The sequence below is a fragment of the Nelumbo lutea genome, chromosome 3 (assembly GCF_056320005.1).
Source record: "Nelumbo lutea isolate HS-2025 chromosome 3, American lotus-T2T, whole genome shotgun sequence".
In the NCBI taxonomy this organism is placed as follows: domain Eukaryota; kingdom Viridiplantae; phylum Streptophyta; class Magnoliopsida; order Proteales; family Nelumbonaceae; genus Nelumbo; species Nelumbo lutea.
In genome coordinates, this window is record NC_142686.1 from 7411294 (window position 1) to 7427325 (window position 16032).

At 37.5% G+C, this 16032-nt stretch overlaps 1 protein-coding gene across 1 annotated transcript in view; it reads left to right on the plus strand.

The window, feature by feature from the left end:
- The window catches only part of LOC148862671 (uridine kinase-like protein 3), a 66529-nt gene extending 52683 nt beyond the window's left edge, over positions 1-13846 (plus strand). The window contains exons 6-14 of the mRNA XM_088978323.1: positions 2613-2692; positions 3771-3965; positions 4217-4300; positions 4396-4456; positions 12357-12417; positions 12995-13088; positions 13179-13251; positions 13322-13404; positions 13520-13846. Of these exons, the coding sequence (XP_088834449.1) occupies positions 2613-2692; positions 3771-3965; positions 4217-4300; positions 4396-4456; positions 12357-12417; positions 12995-13088; positions 13179-13251; positions 13322-13404; positions 13520-13681 (893 nt within the window). The 3' untranslated portion in view covers positions 13682-13846. The remainder of the gene's footprint in view (positions 1-2612; positions 2693-3770; positions 3966-4216; positions 4301-4395; positions 4457-12356; positions 12418-12994; positions 13089-13178; positions 13252-13321; positions 13405-13519) is intronic.
- The last annotated feature ends 2186 nt before the right edge of the window (positions 13847-16032 follow it).

Here is a 16032-nt window from a genome sequence, read left to right on the forward strand (position 1 = left end):
TTGTGAGGTATCTGAAAAGAGCTCCTGGTCGTGGTTTGTTGTACAGGAGTGGTGGAAAACTGGTAGTAGAAGGATACACCGATGCTGATGGGGCAGGTTCTATGTCTGATAGACGATCCACCACAGGCTATTGCACCTTTCTGGGGGTAACCTGGTAACGTGGAAAAGTAAGAATCAAACAGTTGTGGCAAGAAGCAGTGTAGAAGCAGAATATAGGGCCATGGGACATACTGCTTGTGAATTAGTGTGGCTGAGGAACCTTCTACAGGAGATAGGATATGACATCAGTACTCCAATGAAGCTCTATTGTGACAATCAAGCAGTAGTTCATATCTCTTCCAATCTAGTGTTTCATGAAAGAACCAAGCACATCGAAGTTGACTGTCATTTTGTGAGAGAGAAGGTGCTGAATGGGGTGATAGAAACTGCATATGTTAGTACGGGAAACCAGTGGGCAGACTTGTTTACAAAAGGTTTGAGTTGGGGGAGAGTGGATTACATATGTAACAAGCTGGGACTATATGATATATACTCACCAGCTTGAGGGGGAGTGTTAGTGGTGTTAGTGAAGGGGTATTTCGGTCTTTATACTTGTTGAGAAGGTTGATGTGTACTGTTATGTTAGTTCAAGTGCTTCTTACTTAAGGAAGGGCATTTAAGTCTTTTCCATTTAGTTAATAATATAATAACAGGTCTGACCGAATCTAGGAAAAAGAATCTTTCTCTATTTCGAACCAGCCTTTCTCTCTTTCCTCATCTTTCTCTCCTACTTTACTTTACAGTCAATGAACAAGATAGAATTCTAGGGCAGGTCAAACTTTAACACTTGGTTTGAAGGATAGGAATGGAGTTTTTAAGTGAGATTTGATGGGGTGAGGTTTTTGAGGGTTCCGGACTCGTTAACGGGGTCAAATGGGGCTAAAATGGAAACTTACTTCGATCAAGGGGAAAATGGCTGAGCATTGAGATGAAATTTGATAGGCGAGGGTTTTAGGGTACTTGGAGTCTCTAGGGGGTGTCGGATTAGTCCTGCAAAGTGTCTAAAATAGGATTTGCAAGTTACAAGCGGGAAGTATCCACTTTTTGGGTGCTGACAACATCCGAAACTTGATGGTACTGATTCAAATCAATCAGTTTTAAATTGAGGTTAAAGGACAAAAGTGACCTTCTTAATCATGTAAAACACTGTAAATTTTATGAGTCCAATTATGATACTGATTACTGAAAATGTTTGGCACCTAAAAAGTGATAATTAATCAACTGGTATCATCCAATTGGTAACCAATCATTTAGTATTCACTCAAATTTCCGTGGGTTTCTGATTGGATAAAGTTTTTTTTTCAGGCACTATACCTTTTTGGTACCATAGAAATGGACAAGTTTTATAAGATAAAAATAATTTCAGATGAGCCTTAGAACCCAGTGACAAATATAATTAATAGGGAGCTCTTTACAATTTGTCCTATTTGTAAATTTTCTGGCAGTATAGATTTTTAACTAGAAACGCTTTTCGCTGTTTATATTATTTTTCTTGTATCAGCTAATTTATTAAACATTTCAGGTACTTTTTGCATGGGTTTCTCTAAGAAAGCTATAAAAATCATAAAGTAATCTTTGACATGGCTTTTTGAATTTATAAAGATATAGGTTAACAGTGTGACAGGTATGGAGAGGATTGATACTGCTTGCCTTTTCTGACTCTAGGATCTTGTCAATTTTATTGTTCTCTTCGAGAATCAAGTTGAATCATTGATATTTTCTTTGAAAATATGAAAGGAAGTGGAATTTTCTAAATTATCTGGAGAGTAAGACCATACTCCTTGCAGTTAACTAGCTGAAAACCTTTGGTATTTTCCCTGATCAAAACCTTTTATTACATCAAATTATGTTGTGTTTGTGCCTTGAATTCTTTATTGTCACCCACTTCACGACCCTCTCCAAAACAAGATGAGAAAATCCCGCAGTGGTATGAACCCGATCCATATGCATCTTATGGGTCCGACCCGATTACGATGTGTTATGTTGTTTGGGGCTTTTCTCTTTTATATATCTTGGGCTTTGAAGAGAAGTCAAGTGAGAGAGATTGGCTGTATTGGGGTTTAGGGTTTCTGTGAGAGAGGTTATGCACAACTTTGTAATCGCCATTGCTTTTTTTATAGTGGATTTCTGCTCCTTCTCCCATGGACATAGGCTACAAGACAAACCACATAAATCCGTGTGTGCTCTGTTTCTAGTTTCTCTTTATCTCTATTTTATTTCATTTTTGTGCCATTCAAATCTGTATTTTCTGGGTTTTGCATAACAAATTATAATTATGTTAATGAATTTGCATGCATTTTCAACAGTGATCTTTGGAAAAGTAGTATTTAGGTGTTTTTTTACTTATGACAAGAAGATCAAATTGAGTCTCTCTCTACTTTGTTGTCAATTAGTCATGTCTAGCATTCGGGGTTTGGGAAAGAAGGTCAAAGAATCCATAGTTCTTCCTAAGTTCTTTGCTTAAAGTGGAGAAAGTTGACATATTGTAGTTTAGTTATTCACTGGCATGTTTTTGAGATGTTTTGATATGTTCCTTCACCTTATATGCTTCATCATAAATTCAATCAGTGCAGATTCTGATTTGCGGTTGGTAAGGAGGATCCAACGTGATACTATTGAAAGAGGCAGAGAGATTCGAACTGTGCTGGATCAAGTGAGTGGGTTATCTTGCTTTTTGATGATTAGGTGATATTAGCAAAGTTTTCTTACTACTTATATCGCCTTTTTCTTTTGGTGTAGGAAATGTTCTTTTATCTTATTAGCAATGTTAGAATCTGGTGTTTTCCCAATTTTCTATCTTCTTAATCTATTGGAAAAAAATGCAGCACATTGGCCATTACCCAATGATAGTTCTGGCTATCTGGGGCTCTTTGGGAGGGGTAGACTGGATATAAACATAACTTTTAGAAGAAAAATGGAATGCATTATAAACCACAAATGAAAGAAATATCTGCAAGCTTTGTTAGAGTGCCTCATTTAAATAAGATTCTTATGGACGAAGGATCTGGTAGATGGAAGCATTTCAGTCATTGAAGGAGCAAAAATAACAATAAGTTGATATGAGGATATGTTTCCAGATGTGGCTTTTTCGTCCATGCTACAAGACCCACAAAATTGAAAATTCATGTTTCCTAAAATTAGGGTGGGTTCATCACTGAAGCATGCAACAAGAACATACTAGAAATCTCTTTAAGATCTATGTGCCCGATAAAGAAAAGCAAACAATTGGGTTTGAGATTCTAAATCAGACTGTGCTCCCCTATATTAGATGTGTTTTTTGGCTTCTTTTCAGCAAGGTAAGAATTCTAGATAAATGGTGAATCTCTTTGCTTTTTCTTTGGGGGTTTTTTGTAAGCCGTGTGGAATAAATAATTTGAATTTTTTCAAGCATTTGAAAATTTACAACATTATATAAACAGGTTTTCTTTCTAATATTAATACCTTTCTTAGTTCATTGACTTTATTAGGAATTATATTATTTGTTGTCCATTTTTTTAGTTGGGTTATTGTCTGTTGTCATAGTTTTATGTTGAAAAAAGATGTCTCATATGTTTGATACTGTGATTTTGATGACATGCATTCACATATATTCCTTTTGACATGTAATATGTGTCTCAAATGATGTATTTGTTTTACCTTGAACCTTTGTTCCTAGTAAGCTCATCATGTATAACCAATATTGTTATGTTACATATATATTGTTTCACGAACCTTTATTCCATGATCTGCAGTATTCAAAATTTGTCAAGCCTAGTTTTGAGGAGTTCATTCTTCCATCAAAGAAATATGCAGATATCATCATCCCTCGAGGAGGAGATAATGATGTTGCAGTTGACTTGATCGTGCAGCACATTCGTACAAAATTTGGTCAGCATGACCTATGTAAAATGTATCCAAATGTTTTTATTATTCATTCAACATTCCAGGTAGGACTCAGCTTCATTTGGTATGACTGATGCATCTCTGTCCCCTTATAAAGAGTTTCTGTTGATTATATTATTGACTAGAGTTATTGAATTCTAGATGCTCTATGGTATATAATTAACTGTGCAATATTCTGAATTCCATAGTTCAAGAAGTAAACAAAAAAATTAAAGTTTAAAAATCCACCATGCCTTGTTATAAAAAAAGAGAAAAAAGTCCATCATGTCTTAATAAATTTCCTTGCTTGTTCCAGATACGTGGGATGCACACACTTATACGTGATGTTAATTCAACAACACATGACTTTGTCTTTTATGCAGACCGCCTAATTCGCTTGGTATAACAGTTTTGAGAAGAAGAGTATTAAAAAATGAAATGTATTTTTTCCTTGAGCTGGCGCAGTTAGATGATGATTCCAAATGGTTGGTTTAGGTTGTGGAGCATGGCCTAGGTCACCTTCCATTTACTGAAAAACAGATTATCACACCGACAGGTAACTACGATATGTCATTTGCTACATGTACCACCTATCAGAGATGGATGGGCGCTGTATGTTTCTAGCATTTGCCTTAGCATACTATCATTTCACTTTATCTTTCTCTTCATCTCTGTGAACATCTGAAAGAGTTTTTTCCAATTCTTTTCTCCTTTGCATCAAGGTGTTTCTGCTAATACGAAGGTGTACCATACTTCGTATATAAAGCAAACAGGTTGAGTTTTGAATGCATGAAGTCATCAATTACAATAATTACTAGTCAAAATCAATGTTTTAAAACTAATCCACATGCTGAACCAATCTCTAGATGAATGGGTCACCAGTTCAACTATCCAAGTCAATGATCAACCCTTTTTACTGCAACAAAAAAATTTTCATAGAGAAGATAATATAAAAACTGGAGACCTGGTTAACAGGTCAAATGGCTCAATGGTTCAACCATCAAGGTCAGCAGGTTGTTGATCAAGTCAATGATCACCGGGTTGCCAGTCCAACTGGCCAAATCAACAACAGGTTGAAAACATTAGTCAAAACCTATGCTCATGCTATTTGTCTGCTTGCAAATGCTGAACTGATTGGACCACTAATAGTCACTTGATATTAGTAGATGTAAATCAGTCCTCTAATATCAAGATTAAACTTAGTCATTAGCAAAATAAAACAGATCTGAATAGCTGTACAAGAGAAGAAGATGGCGAAGAGAAGAGGTAAGAGAAGAATGAGTCTTATTATTCTCCATTCCCCTTTGACCCTATTTTATTAAGATCTAAAAGTTTGATGATGACAAGAATGCCCTTAAGTGGGCGGCCATCTTGGCAGTTACATAAAGAAAATAAAACAAGAATAAATAACAGGCCCATTAAGTGTGGCCAATCAACATAAAATAAAAGATATTACAAGAGTGGTTGTTAGGGCCCATTCGACCCAATCTCTTTACACTCCCCCTCAAGCTGAGCATAGATGTCAATCATGCCCATATAGTGTGTCAATTTCCCCCTTGGAACTCCCTTGGTCAAGATATCAGCCAGTTGCTCTTCCGATGTGATGAATGGTAAATACTCCTGAAGAGACTCTTTCCCTTATGAAATGCCTATCAACCTCAGTGTGCTTAGTTCTGTCATGTTGAACAGGATTTTGTGCAATGTTGATAGCAGCTTGGTTGTCACAATAGAGCATCATTGGTTTCTCGTAGTCCACCCCCAATTCCTCTAGAAAGGATCGTAGCCATAGTAATTCTGACACACCATGAGCCGTTGCCCTGTATTCTGCTTCAGCTAAGGATCTAGCAACTACTGATTGTTTCTTACTCCTCCAAGACACAATATTCCCAGCAACCAGAGCACAATAACCAGAGGTGGATCTTCTGTCATCAATACATCCTGCACAATCTGCATCAGTAAAGGCTTCCAGCTTCATGTGACCATGCTTAGCAAATAGAATACCTTTCCCTAGAGTACCTTTCAAGTAGCACAAAACCCTTTCTACAGTAGCTAGATGAGTATCTCTGGGAGAATGCATAAACTGACTAATAACACTTACTGCATAGGAAATATCTGGTCGAGTCATGCAAAGGTATAACAACTTCCCAAGCAGTCTCTGAAACACTCCCTTATCAGACAAAGGTTCACCATCTGTGGCAGAAAGCTTATGATTAGGATCAATGGGAGTGGAGATGGGTTTAGCTCCAAGTTTACCGGTTTCAGCAAGAAGATCAAGGACATATTTGCGCTGAGATATGAAGATACCATCCTTAGATCGAATAACTTCAATGCCCAAGAAATACGGAAGATCTCCCAAGTCTTTGATTTCAAATTCAGAGTTGAGAAATCCTTTTAGTTTACTGGCCTCTTCAATGTCATTACCCGTGACCACAATGCCATCAACATAAACAATCAAGAAGGTCACCAGAGAGTCATTTCTCTTCAAGAACAGTATGATCAGATTGTGTTTGAATGTAGCCAAAGGAGACAAGAGCAGCCTGAAATCTCTCAAACCAAGCCCGAGGAGATTGTTTGAGACCATAAATAGATTTGTGTAGTTTACACACCTTGCATTTTATTTCTTTCTCATACACTCCTAGAGGTAGAGACATATAAACCTCTTCATGCAGGTCTCCATTCAAGAAGGCATTTTTAACATCAAACTGGTGTAGGGGCCAGTCAAAAGTAGCTGCTAGAGAAAGTAAAACCCTGACTGAAGTCATCTTAGCAACAGGAGCAAATGTCTCAAGATAGTCAATGTCATACATTTGGGTGTAACCCTTAGCAACCAACTGAGCCTTAAACCTCTCAACAGAGCCATCAGAGTGATACTTAATGGTAAACACCCATTTACCACCCACTGGTTCCTTCCCTTCTAGCAAGTCCACAATATCCCAGGTATGGTTCTTATGCAATGCATCAAGTTCAATCATCATAGCATCCCACCATTCAGCTTGAGATAATGCTTCTGGTACAGACCTGGGTATCACATGGGAAGAAACAAAGGCAAGAAAGGAGTAGTAGGAAGGGGAGAGAAGGTTGTAAGATAAGTGTTTGGAGATACAATGGGTTGTACACTTCCGCTTGCCCTTGCGAAGAGCAATAGCAAGATCAAGGTCTGGGATAGTCAAAGATGGGTCAATTGAGGGCTGACCTGTTTCCTCAGGAATGATGGGAGTGGCAAGATGCTCTTCTAAAGGAGTGGAAACAACATGCACATGTCTGAATCTCTGCCTTTGGTACCACCTTTGGAGAGTAGGAGCAGAAGCAGGAGGAGTAGGGATATCAGAGGTAGGTCCAATGGAAGAGGTGGACACCCCATGATCGGACTCACAAGGGATGGGAAGAGGAACAACTGGAGACATAGCAAAGGGCTCATCAGATTTCTCCCCCTCAGGAGGAATACTAAAGAAGGGAGTCAACTCAACAAAGGTGACATCCCGAGATATAATGCGGGTGCCACGAACTGGATCAAAACAGCAATAACCCTTCTGTGTGGAAGCATATCCTAGAAACACACACTTATGAGCCTTAGGTTCAAACTTGTGCCTTTGGTGACTATGAATATGCATATAGCAAGTACACCCAAACACACGGAGAGGAAGAGAAAATAGATCCTCATCCGGGAAGAGAAGACTAAAAGGAGTTTTAAAGCCAAGGACCCGGGAGGGCATACGGTTGATCAGAAAGGTAGCAGTAAGAACATCGCCCCAAAACTTTACAGGAACATGGGATGCAAACAAGAGGGATCTGGCAACCTCGACCACATGCCTGTTCTTTCTTTTCGCCGCCCCGTTTTGTTGTGGAGTGTAGAAACAAGAACTTTGAAAAATAACCCCAAAAGTTTCAAGATAAGTGGAGAGAGTTCTCTCAAAATACTCCTTAGCATTGTCAGAGCGAAATATTTTGATACGAGTATTAAACTGGGTGAGGATGAGTTCATGAAAATTTTTCACAATAGCTGGTACTTCATCCCTGGATTTCATGAGATAAATCCAAGTGTAACGTGAATAATCATCAATAAAAAGGATAAAGTACCTGTAACCCCCCATGGTTGGCATGTGATATGGCCCCCACATATTAGAGTGAACAATATGGAAAGGAGAAAGTGATATTTTATTGCTAATTGAATAGGAATGTCTACAATGCTTTACCAGCTCACATGATTCACAATGAAGACTCGATAAAGGCACTCCTGTAAACATATATGGGAACAGATGACTCAAAGCAGAAAAAGACAAGTGACCAAACCGAAAATGACATAATAAAATTTTGTTAACAGACTCTGACAGGACTGACTCTAAGGCAACTCCATGAGGTGGTCCCAAAGCTTGATCTAGTGTGTCCAACAATTATATTTCGTTCGCCTCATGGCCACTCCCAATCATCCTCTGAGACTACAGGTCCTGAAAAACACAATGAGTGGGAAAGAAGGTTATGCTGCAATTCATGGACTTTGTTAAGCTACTAATAGATAAGAGGTTTGTGTTAAGCTTAGGGACACAAAGAACAAAAGATAAGAACAGAGTGTCGGAGGTCTTTATATCACCTTTACCAGAGATGGGGACAAGGGACCCATCGGCAAGGGATATTTTCTCTTTCCCAGAGAGAAGGTGATATGAGCAAAAAAGGTTAGATAGACTGGTCATATTGTCCGATGCACCGGAATCAATAATCCAAGGGATTTTATGATTACCTGAAACCGAAGCATGATTTACAGAAGCACGAGTACCTGAGTGAGCAAAAGACGATGAAGATGATATACTGTTGGAAGGGTGAGCTGAAGAAACTGTAGCTTCCAGGTGATTTAGGATCCTCCCATACTTCTCAAAATCCAACTTCATTGCAGCCAACTGCTCAATGGTTGATTTCTCTTCACACTCCTTACTTCCCCCTTCAAGTACTGTAGCAGCATTAGCAGTCTTGCGTTTTCCCACCTGACTGCCCTTCTTAGGGTTATTATTGTTCTTAAATCTATCAGGGAGAAGTCCAGGATGAAGTTTCCAGCAGGTGTCCTTTGTATGTCGTGGTTTCTTGCAACATTCACACACCTGCTCTCTTTTCTCAGTAGGGCCCTTTGGTTTCATTCCGGCATGTGCAAAATGTTCTGTAGGTGGACTCTGCAACTGAACATGCCGCCTACAGTCCTAACTACTTATCATAGCATATGCCTGTGAAAGAGTAACCTCATCCCTGTCCAAAATATTATGTATGATAATATCAAACTCTGGGTTGAGTCTAGTGAGAAACTCAAACACCCTATTTCTCTCCACCAGCTTTCTATACATTTCAACATCCTTTTTACTCTCCATACCACTGTCTCCATAACATCAATTTCCTACCATAGGGATTTTAGTATAGAGTAGTAGATTGCTACACTCTTCTCCCCCTATCTCAGGTTTTTCACATCACTTTTTAATTTGTACGCTCTAGCTACATTCGGTTTCTGTGAATAGGTCTCAGTTATATTGTCCCATATCTCCTTAGCCAAAGACATCTAGAGATAGTGCTGGCTTATATGGGGTTGCATAGAGTTAACTAACCATCCTATAACAGTATAGTTCTCTTGCATCCATTTTTCAAATTCAGGGTCTGTCTCTTCGGGTTTCACCTTACTGCCTATGAGATACCCGAGTTTTCCTCTACTACAAACATAGATTTTTATAGACTGTGCCCAAGCAAGATAGTTCGTCCCATCTAGCTTAATTGTGGTAACACCAGTTAAAACGGAATCTACTGAGGCAGGTCCAGAAATTGGCACCTGTTTGAACTCACTTCCGTATGTCTCCATTAATCAAACGAAAATCAAAGAACAGAAATTTTGACTATGTAAACTTACTTGAAGTCAAACCAGAACTCGGGTGCTTGAATAACTAGGGTTTTGCTCCGTCCAGCAGATGGGAGGAAGAGAAAAGATGCTGTCGCACCTACCAGACTAACCGAAACTCTTCCAAACCTGAACCGCCCTCCTTTAGTAGTCACAAGACACCTTCCAAGCACAGAGCGCCACACCCGAGCTTCACCTTTCCTGGTAACCTCAAAAATCTCTAATCGGTTAGGGTTTCGAGCAGTAGTAGAACAGCATCACTTCTTAGCAAAATCTAGCCATAACTAAACTCTCCAAACCCTTCTACCAACTAGGCAAGTGATTCTCTATACTATAGAGAACCTATCTCTCCATACACTCTCTTGATTTTAGAGTGTACAGGAACGAAGAAAAAAGGAAGAGGAACTAAACCCGCTCTGATACCAAGATGTAAATCAATCCTCTAATATCAAAATTAAACTTAGTGATTAGCAGAATAAAACAGGTCTGAATAGCTGTACAAGAGAAGAAGATGGCGAAGAGAAGAGGTAAGAGAAGGAGTCTTGTTATTCTCCATTCTCCTCTAACCCTATTTTATTAAGATCTAAAAATTTGATGATGACAAGAATGCCCTTAAGTGGGCAGCCAGCTTGGCAGTTACATAAAGAAAATAAAACAAGAATAAATAACAGGCCCATTAAGTGTGGCCCATCAACATAAAATAAAAGATATTACAAGAGTGGCTGTTAGAGCCCATTCGCCCAGTCTCTTTACAGTGAGTACTAAACTCAATTCTGTAATGCCTTGTTCTGATATATGGAGTTGTGAGATGCATACTGTTTTTATTCCACTCTCTAAAGGTCAAGGCCATATCATTGGGTAAATTATAGTATCATATTTCTCTACCACTCAACCCACATCTTTCTGTGGCTCCTCTAGAACTCACAACTTGCACTGGATTGCTTCTTATTGGTGCATTTGGCAGTCTTTGGCTCTTTTCCCTCATTTGGTCACATATTGGAGCTATATCTAGATTCCTAGACATGCATTCACTTTCCACTTGTATATCTCAACTAGTAATGCCAATGAGTACCTGATACCTGCATAACTGATGGACCTGAAACTGGCAAAAGGGACCTGGATCTAACATTGGGACCCATTTACTGGTTCCAGGTCTGGAATACTTGCTAGGTGTCAGGCTCAGGAGCCAAGGTATCTGCCAAGTGTTGGACATATCTAGGTTTCATTTTGTGATATTTGAACAAAAATAATTAATGAGTAGTACTTCCAAAACCTTTTCTCCATGATTGAGTTATCAAATTCAGTGTTTAAGATGGTGGTTTTCATTTTTTCAAGCATCAGGTGTTTGACAGGTCAGGTCAGGAGCCAGTTGTTGTAGCTTCAAACCCTTACAGCAAGACTGGACTTGGTATACGTAATAGGATTTGGGCCTGGGTTTGCCTGGACCCAGCTTACTGACCCAACCCCATTGACACCTCTACTCTCAACTTCCTCATCTCCACTAAACTTGATTTGTGGATGTATTTTTCTTGATTTCCCAACATACCACTCCATACAGCATCATTGTTCTGATCATAGTCTTATAAAACTTACCTATAATTTGATAATAAGTCCAGATTTATTTATCGATTTCATCCACGCAACCTAATTCTATGGATGAGATCCTCGTCAATCTACCTCTCTATGTATTACCAAAACCAAGGAGTAGAAATGGCCAACTTGAATTAACTCTTACTCAGCAATTCTAATTTTATCACCATTTGTACTCAATTTGAGTGAGTATGTTGGATATTATTAATGCGGCAATAGGAACTGCACACTTTAATGACAAAATTGTTAGATGAAAAATCAGACAATTTGTTCATCTGATATGCAGATGTTAGCTTCTTCAATATCATTGTTAAATTCTTATCCCTTAATTCTCATGATATCACATGAATATTGATGCCGGAGAGTCACGCTGCTCCTTTAGTTGGTCCCAAAATTTATCTTGAACAGAGGAAACTGCTGGGCTACCTGGATATGGCAAGGACATTGCTGGATATGGTATCAAACACAAAATTTACACTAAAAAATGAAGCATCTGCATTCTGCTATAACACAGCGCCCTTGAACAGAAACCGTACCTTCTTTTTTCTCTTCAAAAAGACCATTTTCTTCTTGAGTTTCTCAGCTTGCTTCAGGTAGCAAGAACAAAGTTCTAGTTTTAACTTTAAAACAACAGAAGGCTATGGAAGCTTCATTAAAATTGATCCCACTGCCAATTCTATTGGAGAAAACTTTCATTTAAATTTTGAATCCTCCGGTTTCTCCATTTTCCAAGGCTGTGCAGAGATTGTACAACTACCTGGACCAAGTTATAATTTGCAAAGATAAAGTAATCAATTGAACCAATATCAAAAATAGAAGGAAAGCTATATAACCCGTATTGGATATAGAACTAAAATATCAAGGACTTGGTTTATTTACGTACATAAGTTCTGATCCATTCCAAAGTTTTGAAATTGAATTTAAAATATCTAGTTTAGATGGATATTTATTTGGAACCATATATAACAGTACTTTGACTTGTCTCTTTTACTTGCTGCAGGATCTGTGTATAGTGGTGTTGTTTTCTGTAAAAGATTATGTGGAGTCTCAATAGTTAGAAGGTACATGATCTAGTGCTTTATTTTGTAGGATCTCTAACATATTGGCACAACAAAAATAAATTAGTTAATACAGTTTGACATTTTAATAGGTTCCGACATCTTAATGTCCTCTGTAACATCTAAAAGGTTCCAAGTATACATCTTCTCTTTTCTCATATAAATCTTCCTTTCAATGCTCTCAGTAAGGGTGTTTGCAATCCATGAGCAATCCGTAAATAGGGGCAAAGGTATTGAGTTACTGGATAATAAATCATTGTGTGTGATTTTTACTCCCTATAGTCTTACTCAAGCAATTCCTGTTATTTTTTTCCATGTACGAGGAATTGTTAATGCCCATTATCTTGAATTGGAACAGGAATGGTAATTCTTCTATTAAATAGTAGGAACAAAGATAGAATTCTTCCCACCTATTGCTTTTAATTGCCCACATTTGGCATGAGATTAGTGGAAGATATTTTAGCAATTGCACACCCCTTACATGGAATAAGCGAGTAGATCTCTATTCCTATTAGTATGTTTCGCATTCCTCATCAACTATCATTTTTCTTGTTGCTTGACATGTCTGGTTTGTGAACAGTGGGGAAAGCATGGATAATGCATTGAGAGCATGTTGTAAAGGGATCAAAATTGGTAAAATCCTCATCCATGGAGAGGGTAACAATGGCCCACGGGTTCGTGGAGAGGACTAGATGTCCCATATACCATTCTCTTTTATCCTGCTTTCGGAGGGTTTTCTCATATTGTTACTGACATTATTGCAGCTGATGTACGAGAAATTGCCAGAGGATATTGCAAGCCGTCATGTTTTATTGCTCGACCCAATTCTGGCTTCAGGTTTGAACACATACATATCACCAGAGTTCCATTATCTAAAGATGGACTAAAAAGGCCTGCAATCAATTAGGGAATTCTTCTGTCCAAGCCATTTCACTTCTAGTGAGCAAGGGTGTCCCAGAGTCCAACATCATTTTTCTGAATCTTGTAGCGGTAAGTCACATTGGTTTCTTGCTTCTTGGGTGCCACAGTCATGAAAATCAAAGCATGAATGCATGATCTTCTGTTATTGGTTCCTGAAGGTTTTACTTTACAACCATTTTTACAGACTCCTGAAGGGATACATACTGTTTGCAAGAAATTTCCAGAACTGAAGATTGTGACATCAGAGATCGACGTATCACTGGACGATGACTTGCGTGCCATTCCGGGCATGGGGGAATTCGGGGATCGTTACTTTGGCACAGACGAAATGCCACGACAGCCATGAAATATCAGCATAAGAAACCGTTAAAAACACCATTGCTCAATAACTGTCGCTTTTCTTGGGATAAAAGTTTAGGGGGAAATTGTAGCGTCTTTAAACTCACGACTTTTCACCGTTAGCGTACATTTACAGAAGTTGTCGATATCAGCATAAATGTAAAACATTCAAACTTACCATCCGTCACATCACCGTTAGAGTACATTTACAGAAATCGTCATTTTCAGCATAAATATAATTTTTATGATCAAATTACCCTTAAACGGGGTATTATACTTGTTGAGAGACGTTTTACTGTCATTGTATCATTTGAAAGTATTCCAAAAAAAACTTAAAACTAGGTTTTGAGTCGAATAATAACAGGAAAGTTTCTGAAATATTGAAAAATGGGCCAAATATAACCTATGAAGCTACGACATGCGTTCCCTAAACCTATTAGTCTGTTTAACTCAAGTTAACGACATACTTTCACTAAGGCCATGTTTGTTGCATTGCTCTGGCTCATTTTCTTAATTATTGTTCATTTTAGGTAAGAATGGGCAAGAATGAATAACATTAGTGTTTAGATACAAAATTCTTGACAAGGGCCACATTTTTTGAGGAAATTCTACCTATAAAACTGTTGCTATAGATGTTTATTTTTGCGAAAGCATTTTTGTAAAAGTATTTTTACGAAAGTACTTTTATAAAAGTACTTTTATGAAAGTATTTTTACGAAAGTATTTTTACGAAAGCATTTTTATAAAAGTACTTTTGTAAAAATACTTTTATGAAAGTACTTTTACGAAATCATCTTTACGAAAGTACTTTTATGGAAGTATTTTTACAAAATCACTTTTATGAAAACACTTTTGCAAAAGTACTTTTGCGAAAATGCTTTTACGAAAGTACAAAAACACTTTTACAAAAATACTTTTTATAAAAGTATTTTTACAAAAGTACTTTTATAAAAACATTTTACGAATTTACTTTTACAAAACATCTATGCCAATTGGTAAACATCAACTATTGGAGACCTAGGCTAGCAATTTGTGAATATCGACACAACTTTTTTTTTTTTTCTGAAGAATGAAAATGAGGCAACATATGACACTTTTAAGTATAAAAAGAATTCATTTTTAAGAAAAAGCTATTTGGTTCATACCAATATTTTTTCATTCTATCTATTTTTATCTATTCTTTTCTATCTTAAAATTTCATCTAGGTAAGAATAAGAATTGAACCAAACAACACCTAATATGCGTGTTTTGAAAAATTATAACATGAGCTATAGCGGAAATGGGCCATCTGATATGCGTGTTTGGATGCACGTTTAAAGTTGGTACTTGTGAAAATAGTCTACTAATTAATCATCCACTTTGGATGGTTCATGGGATGCGAAAAGTGCAACGCCACCGTGCATGCACATTCTATGGCTGCTAGAAGGTCAAAGGTCAAAAAGGAACGAATCTTGGGGCCGGTCCCATGACTTAACTGGGCGACTCATGTGTACCCAACGACCCATATATATCATGGTCATTATTTTTATTACAATAATTTGTTATATATATTGTTATTATCATTATTATAAAATTTTACAATAAATATTCAAGACTTTTTATACAATAATTTTAAAGGGATTATCAAAAAATAATAATCTTAAATTAGAGGAGCGTATCTTTCTTTGTAGCCTTCAGGCAAAGGACTTCATTAATGTTCTTTAGGCTCAGTTTGGAAGGAGTATAAATATAAATTTGTAGAGTGTAAAATCTTATATTTTATATTATTTTGTATGTATTTGTACAATACATATTTATATTTGTACTTCTTCCAAATTGAGCCGGAAATATGAGAATTCAAGGCCTCCAGAAAGAGGAGATGACTGCCCAAGTAAAAAGATTCAGCTAATGACAAAGCAAGTGTGACCGATTTACAAGTCACTTTATTATAAGACTTTTGCACAAAAACCATGGTTTTCAAAACCGGACCGGATAGTCGGACTAGAAAAACCGGGAATTGGTCACTTGACCGGTTCTGTTTTTCCCCAAAATCGTTGATTTTGGTCAGTAAACCATTGAATCGGCTAGTTAACCATTCGAATGGTTTTGACCATTTTTCAATTTTTTTAATTTTTTTGTTAGAACGACCCGACCATTCGAACCAGTAACTGGACCCCTGACCGGTTCGGTTTTAAAAACCATGACAAAGACCACAAATAGTTGGAGAAATGCAACATCCAACAAAGAATCTATGACAATTTTAGCATCTCCCTAAAGAACAATGGAATTAAACTTCATTTGCAAAGCCAACGACATAGCTTCTCAAAGAGCAAGATCTTTACATTCTACAAGGGAGCAAAGAGACAAATTTATGGATTT